We start from the raw sequence: 7,950 nt of genomic DNA on the forward strand, positions 1-7,950 counted from the left end.
ATGTCATTTAATATAAAATATAATAAACTTTTCTTGGCGCAATTAGCTTTTAAGAAGGCAAAAATAGTATCTATAATTAATTATAATGTAGTTTTTTGTATAAAATTATGTATACAATTTTTTGTATAAAATACTAGGTCTGTTCGTTTTCGATGCACTTTTGAACTAATGCAATAAGTTAGAACGAAACAAATATATTTTGGGGTCTACAATGCGAGTCGTAAGTCGTAAGTTATAAGAAACTGACTAATCGCAATCGATTACTCTCCTCAAATTCGACTTAATTGGTCAATTTCTTACGACTTATGACTTCCCAGGTAGCAATTAATGTCTCAAAGACATCTTTAAGATTTCTGGCATCTTAAAGACATCTTTATGATGTCTTTTAGACATTAATGCTACCTGGGTTACGACTCGCATTATAGACCCCGTATAACTTATTGCACTAGTTCAGAAATGCAGCGAAAATGAACAGACCTACTATGAGAATCACAGTGTAAATTACTATTTATTATTATTCTAGCATATTTTTTTTTCACTGATGTATATAAATATTCGATGCAAATATCAATAGAAATAATATCAAATTTAAATTACGCGCTCAGTTCTCTGGGCGTGTCAAATAGACACGCCCATCCCCCACCACTTCGGGTGAGCTTGGTGTACCCCGGGTGACTTTCTGAACGCACCCCTGCTATTCTGCCATAAGCAGATAAAGTAATACCACAGCGCATGCGCTATGGCTTCTGCATTCTGCCTATGGCTCCTGTAATTTTATGTGCTTCCACCTTTAGAGCTCTTCAGATACCATAGCGCATGCGCATATGGCTTCTGCTTTCTGCTTTATGGCTCCTGCAATTTTATGTGCTTCCACCTTTACTCTGATTGGCTAATTTCCAGGTAGGGGCCACGGATTCGTATGTATTTGACCGGAAATGAATGTCCGGGAAAGAATCTACCATGAAATCGTTTGTATTTCGTATGAAGACTTTTGAAGTGCAATTGAAAAGGTTTGTGAGTCATTCGTTTAATTGTAATTAATTAATTATTTTTACACCATGCATTTAGCCGAAATAGATAAATTAATAAAAGTTTTTATACGAAATCGTTTGTATTTTGTATGAAAAGTTATGAAGTGTGATTAAAAAGGTTTGTGAGTCACCCAGATAATTTTAATTAAATATTTATAAACTCGGTAATTAGCCGAAATATAGATTTTTAGTTATTCATGTTAAAAGAAGAAGGCGCTAGTGTTCCCGAAAGTCCGTCTGCAATCAGAATTAATATGAACGTTTTAAAAATTATTTTATACTGAAATAAATAAATATAAAGGCTAATAAGCCTGTAGCTATAAGCGATAATTGCTAATTAAGTTTGTCATTCATATTTCCATCTTGCAGAGGACCTCCGTAACGAGATCAAAGATGCATGTACACCAGCTGTGCAGGGTGAAGAGGTTATCTCAAACGCCCTTAATTGGGCCACAGTCCAATCAAGAGCGACTCAAATGTCATTACCGCTGAGAAGTACTTCTTGCCATTTGAGTCAGCATGTCAGAGCTAGTCACTACGGATTGTGACACAGCACTGGACTGCCTGCAGAAGTTATTCGCATGTAGCCATCTCACTAGCAATGGGTGCGTTCAGCCGATACTCCGCTAGCCTAGCAATCGTGAGCAGTCGCTCGTTTTCGCTCGTTCCCTCTCTTTTGACCCAATGGATTAAAAAGAGAGGAAACGAGCGAAAACGAGCGACTGCTCACGATTGCTATGCTAGCGGAGTATCGGCTGAACGCACCCAATGTGCCTGATTCAACGGAGCCTAACAAGCTGCTGATTGTGCGCATTGTCGAGACAATTTGCAGTTGCTTCACCGGTCCACAGACCGATGAGAGTGTGCAGCTGCAGATTATTAAAGCTCTGCTGACTGTAAAGACAAGCCAGCATGTGGAGGTATACGATGGTACAGTACTGTTTACAACGTTTACTTGTCGTCGCGCAACCTGGTGAATCAAACGTACAACAGCCTATGCGACTCTCATGCAGATGATCAACGTGATCTTTGCGGAAGAGAACGTGAGGCTTGATGGAAAACATCAGCAGGAGGGTTCTGTCAATAGCAAATGGCAAAACTGAAGCTGAGCTAAGTTTTAGTTAGCTAAGTCTAACTAGCTCATCTTCATGAAACTTTACGTTGCGTGCGTCTATTTAATGACGATGGATGTAGAAAGCTCTCCAAATCACTTCGAGAGGATTATCAAAAGCGATATCCTTATATCGCATATTTAATCAGATGTCGTCAGGGATTGCTGTCGACGTTAGCTCACTTAGATAGGTACTGTTTATATATAAATATCATCTTTGTATGTAATGTATAAGTAAATGTAAGATGTTTAAATGTAAGATGTTAACCGTTTAATAATAATATTTTTCAGATTGTGCGTGCGAGTTAAGTGCAATCGAGATGCTATCAATAATCATCTTGTATCCGTTTGTGTGAGGGTATTTTTGGAAAAAAAGAAAGCTTTCCTCCTGCAAAGAGTTTAAAAAGCTTACGCTAGTAAGCTTACGCTTACGCTAGTTGACGAGAAACAGGATCCCGTGGATAATTTTCTAGGGAAGGTCCACGTGGAAATGGACAATGATCCGATTTGGCAATGTACATACATGAATATAATTATTTATCTCGCAATTGATCTTAGCGGAGTGCTCAGAGACGTCTGAACTTACTTCTTACTTTCAGCGGCAAGCGCCAACCAATTAGATTTGGCGAGAGTCGTGGTGGAAAGAACCGTCATGGCACGGGTATACCACAATGCGCTCTATCTAAATGAAGATGGAGATGTATATAGGGACCGCAGCTTTTTCACGGTCATATTAATAAGTTGGCAAAGGTCGTAACTTCAAATCACAGGGACCTACGCATTTCAAAAGTTTATCATTACGAATGCCCCTGGTCATGGGCGCAGGCTGAATTGGCTGTGATATCGGCGTATAAGACTCCTAGGGATAAGTTGCAGTGTGTATTTTGTTGCGCGACTACCATCATGAATCTCTTCTCCATGGCGTCGGAAAGAGGCATACCTGCTGCCGACGATCTGACTCCCGTGCTGGTCTACAGGTATGTCATAATCAAGGTATGCGATTGAAAAGAGAATTGTGATTTTAGCAAGAAGAGTGATTGTTAACGTGTGCTTAATTTCAGACTAATCCGCCGTCGTTGTATCGACTGTTCAATATGTAGACAGCTTTTACGGGAATCGATTGGAGGGAGAAGAGCAATATTGGTGGACGCAGTTCTGCGCCGCGATCGAGTTAAGACAATGGATTAACAGTTTCTCAAGAGTATCACGATAAATAAGATTAGATTCGATGCTGGTGATAATGTAGAAATGTATCATAATCATAATTTGACGATTTCATAAAGAAGAAGACCAATATCTTGTGTAAAGCTAGCTGAACAGTTTTATGCTTCCAGTATCAATTAAAATTCTTAAATAGCCTCTTAAATAGTCTAACTGTTAGTTCTTTCGCACGTTATTATGTAACATTAGCAAAGACTGAATCAGATTATACGTAAAGTGTGGCTTTATCTTTATTTGTAACTCTATTGTACAATGTCACAGGACATCGAAAAAAAAGAAACGTTTAGATATTCTATAATTTATGTACAATACAGAACTTATAGAGAATTGATAACCATTTAGCAGGATAAACTGTGTTGGCGTACTCTTTCTACATGCGCACCTTCCTCAAGAGCCGAGACTCGAACCAGATCCGTGAAAAATATCGCCAATTTCGTAGAGCTTTTGTACAGTTTTACTCTAGGAATATTGCGAGAGAAAGAAAGACTTCGGAGATTTTTATCTGAATCGATCGACATAAAGAGAGAGCATAGTAAAGAAGCTATTAGCTTTCGAGAATTTGAACGCATATATAATACTTTGTTATAATACTATGAGCGAATTAGTTTACGTCACTCTGTCAAGTTTTAATAATTACTAATAATATATCGATATCGGTAGTTTAATAATAATACATTTAAAAGCGCTCAATTTAAAAGTAGGGCAATCCTAATAAACGACTGTAAAAAAAATTCAAGGTGGAACGCAATGGACAATCCGGTTGCTCTGACATGCTAACTTAAATGGCAAAAAGTACTTCTCAGCGGTAATGACATTTGAGTCTCTTTTAATTGGGTTGTGGCAGAGCGTTTGAGATAACCTGCTCTTCATCCTGCACAGCTGGTACATCTTTACAAACTTAATTAGCAACTATCGCTTATAGCTACAGGCTTATTAGCCTGTATATTTATTTATTTCAGTATAAAATAATTTTTAAAACGTTCATGTTAATTCTGATTGCAGACGGACCTTCGGGAACACTAGCGCCTTCTTCTTTTAACATGAATAACTAAAAATCTATATTTCGGCTAATTACCGAGTTTATAAATATTTAATTAAAATTATCTGGGTGACTCACAAACTTTTTTAATCACACTTCATAACTCTTCATACAAAATATAAACGATTCCGTATAAAAACTTTTATTAATTTATCTATTTCGGCTAAATGCATGGTGTAAAAATAATTAATTAATTACAATTAAACGAATGACTCACAAACCTTTTCAATTGCATTTCGAAAGTCTTCATACGAAATACAAACGATTTCATATGGTAGATTTTTTCCCGGACATTCATTTCCGGTCAAATACATACGAAGGGCCACGGTCTAAAGCCTTGTGTCCACGATGCTAGGGCACGTATTCATAGTCAAGGCTTATTTTCAAGATCTTCTTAAGTACATACAGTCTTAAAGATGGCGCTTTGATTCACAGTCATAGGCCGGTACCCTAAGAGCAAAAAGTCGACTTTAAGTCGACTTGAAGTCGACTTCTACCGATACTGATTTGGCAGAAAGTCGACTTTTTTAAGGACGAAAGTCGACTTGAAGTCGGCGAATGTCCCAAAAAACGCCGACTAAAGGTGCCTTTTCACGTTAACGCTCGACGCTCATTTTTAGCAAGTAAAAATCTTCAGAAATAATATCTTTTATTTATATATGTATCCATAAAATATTATTACTTGAAGATATTACTTGAAAATAATTAATATTTTACGTATTTCGAAGTCTATGTTTAATTGTACTGGGACGATTAACGACGATTCAGCGACGACGCTGAATATTAAACAAATTCAACTTCATTTCTTTGACGCTAGCGTCAAAGCGAAACCACTACGTTCACCTTGTTGACGCTCATTTTCAGCGTCTCATGAATTGGCACCTTAAAAGTCGACTTTCCGTCATGACAAGAAGTCGACTTCCCGTCATGACGAAAAGTCGACTTCTTGTCATGACGGATAAAGTCGACTTTTAGTCGGCGTTTTTTGAGACATTCGCCGACTTCAAGTCGACTTTCGTCCTTAAAAAAGTCGACTTCTCTGCCAAGTCAGTTTCGGTAGAAGTCGACTTCAAGTCGACTTCCCGTCATGACGGAAAGTCGACTTTCCGCCAACTTTTAAAGTCGATAAAATAAACCGCCGCCGCGTCTGGAGGTCGGTTGTGTATCTTGAAATGAGGTAAAAATGACAAAAGTTAACAGATTTTATTAGATTCTGATAAATAAAATCGTAGATACGCTAATGAATTTTCTCACTTTTGTAATTTTTACCTCATTATTTCAAGATACACAATCGACCCTTTGCTGGAAGGCTAAAACTGATGCATTTCGATTTTTTTTCATATATAAAATAATTTAATTATCTAAAAAACTGTATAATTACAATCCTAATGTTTTATTCTTAATTACAAAGGCGGCCACTGTGTGCCGTCATATCTGTGCCACTTCTGCGTGCGCGGATTCCGGCAGCCACTTCTTGTAAGCTGACAACAGAACTAAAATTATAAATATATAATATCCACAGACTTTTATACTAGACCATTAACATCTATGGACGCACTGCCGAAAAGCTGATGCGAGTGCGAGGTGCAAGTGTTAGTGAAGGGTGCGGCCATATTGAATTAACAATAAGTCACTATCGGGTGTTCAGTTGCTCATGATGTGCGTTTATCTGCATTCGTTATTACAGTACATAACGAAGCAGGCGAATGTTTTTGTGTTAAATATTGGTACATGTTATCAATAAGTTTGTAAGTCATGCCTTCAACGTGTAGCTACTTGAATGCCGAAATCGAACCACTACTCCTGTAGTATTAAACCGTTTCTTTTGGACATTCTGTATATGCCAGACTATTGTATAGAAATCTTGTATAAAACTACTTGTATAGAATCTGTAGTATAGCATATCTTGACTAAAATCAACATGGCGGCAAGCATCACGGCCAAGATGCCTGTCAGCGGTCTAGTATTGTATAGAAGTCTACTCGATGATAATATCTAAATATTATTTTATAAATTAAAATCTCACATTTTTCATCCAAACCCCAGATTTCTAGCAGTTTGTATTTGGACACGACTCCCTGCGACTGCAACGTTTGTACTATTGCTTGAGTGCGTGGTATCAACCTGAAAAAATCGTATTGAATTGATGTAATCTATTCGACAAATCAACGTGAAATCGAAAGGAGATAGAATAACGATTTACCTGGCCCATGACTTGGTGATGCTCCCAGGTGTCGTCAGCAACGACGGAACAAATCGTTTCAGCTTAGGGTACACTTGACCCTCCAAGAAGAAATACGCGAACCACTTTACACCGTCCACAGATGCTCTATATCCATCGATGGTAGTCCCCATCCGGCCTTTCCAAATGTACCAGACACGCGGCAAATGATCTTCCCGGTTTCTTGATTATATCTATAAATGAGAATAATATTCGATCATAATGAAGATTAATATCTTTATAAATAAATAGGGAAAACATTATAAAGCAACAATTGTGATAAAAATACCTTGGCGGTGGATCAACCAATGATTCACTAAGATGGCATAGCGTGGAAGCGAATTTCGGCAATCATTCGGGTTCTATCGCCGTGACACCTCGCATATACATCTTATTCGTTTCGTACACCTCTTTATAAACCACCTATTCCGGACTGATTTTCCGTAGAACGCACAAAGAATGCATGAACCAGGTTCCTCCATTTCTGATGGTGTTCTGAAAGATGGTTCAGAATAGAGAGGTCGCATTCAATAGGTCTTAATTATCGATGATAATTAATAACACACCATACCTAACCTCTAAAGCATATTTCCACTTGGCCTTATCCTGATCCTCTTTTAGATCCGCCATACCTGCAAGAACTATCTGGCGCAGCAATTTCGCTTCCATGTCGGTTGGTAACGGCATTCTGTAACAATTCTTGTTGTAGACAATGTAGACAACCGTCTCAAACATATTGCAACATACATACAGTCAAATTCCAGTATTCTGATCTAATCGAGGAAGTCAACGGGAAGACAATGATGACGACGACGACGACGTTTCGTGGCGGTGGTTGATAGCGCGGCGCTTTTCGACGTCTTATCGTGTCCTGTCTCGCGGCATATATTCCTTGCATTCGCGTAAACATTAATTTTCTCCTCCAGCCTCCTCGAGATTCGCCGCCATATTGATGACGCGCCGCTTGACTGCTTTCCGTCTTTTTATAGTCGACTATTTAGAAGTCGACTTTTAGTCGACTTTCCGCCATTTTTAGAAGTCGACTAGAAGTCGACTAGAAGTCGACTAGAAGTCGACTTATAAAAGTCGACGGAAAATTGACTTTTATAAGTCGACTATTTAAAAGTCGACTAAAAGTCGACTTTCCGCCATTTTTAGAAGTCGACTAGAAGTCGACTTATAAATTATAAGTCGATTTCTAGTTATAAAAGTCAACTTTCCGTCGACTTTTATAAGTCGACTATTTAGAAGTCGACTAAAAGTCGACTTTCCGCCATTTTTAGAAGTCGACTAGAAGTCGACTTATAAAAGTCAACTTTTTGTTGAC

The 7,950-nt window shown here is 38.1% G+C and overlaps 1 protein-coding gene and 1 long non-coding RNA gene across 5 annotated transcripts; one reads left to right on the plus strand and one right to left on the minus strand.

Moving 5' to 3' along the window:
• Positions 1-1,724: 1,724 nt before the first annotated feature.
• On the plus strand, positions 1,725-4,603 carry LOC112461505. 2 transcript variants are annotated; one of them, XR_003041566.1, is made up of 5 exons: positions 1,725-2,333; positions 2,434-2,657; positions 2,742-3,119; positions 3,204-4,245; positions 4,366-4,603. It is a non-coding gene; the product is annotated as an uncharacterized LOC112461505 (long non-coding RNA). The 2 variants fall into 2 exon arrangements; XR_003041567.1 differs by lacking the exon at positions 4,366-4,603 and having other exon boundaries at positions 1,725-1,961; positions 2,045-2,333; positions 3,204-3,714.
• Positions 4,604-5,509: 906 nt separating this feature from the next.
• On the minus strand, positions 5,510-7,576 carry LOC112461504 (probable ATP-dependent RNA helicase DHX37). Of its 3 annotated transcripts, none has more exons than XM_025026762.1 (6): positions 7,375-7,576; positions 7,195-7,311; positions 6,913-7,118; positions 6,606-6,817; positions 6,429-6,526; positions 5,510-5,883 (listed from the first exon to the last, which is right to left on the minus strand). In XM_025026762.1, the coding sequence occupies exons 4-6, from the start codon at positions 6,755-6,757 to the stop codon at positions 5,831-5,833; spliced, it is 303 nt and encodes a 100-aa protein (XP_024882530.1). In that variant the 5' UTR covers positions 6,758-6,817; positions 6,913-7,118; positions 7,195-7,311; positions 7,375-7,576; the 3' UTR covers positions 5,510-5,830. The 3 variants fall into 3 exon arrangements, with proteins under 3 accessions (XP_024882530.1, XP_024882529.1, XP_024882528.1); XM_025026761.1 differs by having other exon boundaries at positions 5,511-5,892; XM_025026760.1 differs by having other exon boundaries at positions 5,525-5,895; positions 7,375-7,573.
• Positions 7,577-7,950: the final 374 nt, after the last annotated feature.

This window comes from Temnothorax curvispinosus, unplaced genomic scaffold (assembly GCF_003070985.1).
Source record: "Temnothorax curvispinosus isolate PA1 unplaced genomic scaffold, ASM307098v1 QBEX01011473.1, whole genome shotgun sequence".
In the NCBI taxonomy this organism is placed as follows: domain Eukaryota; kingdom Metazoa; phylum Arthropoda; class Insecta; order Hymenoptera; family Formicidae; genus Temnothorax; species Temnothorax curvispinosus.

Coding starts and splice junctions, on each gene's coding strand:
- LOC112461504 (XM_025026760.1), bottom strand. CDS start 6,757: ATGGGGACTACCATCGATGGATATAGAGCATCTGTGGACGGTGTAAAG. Junction 6,527..6,605: donor ATCACCAAGTCATGGGCCAG/GTAAATCGTTAT, acceptor CGATTTTTTCAG/GTTGATACCACGCACTCAAG. Junction 5,896..6,428: donor CTGGGGTTTGGATGAAAAAT/GTGAGATTTTAA, acceptor TTATAATTTTAG/TTCTGTTGTCAGCTTACAAG.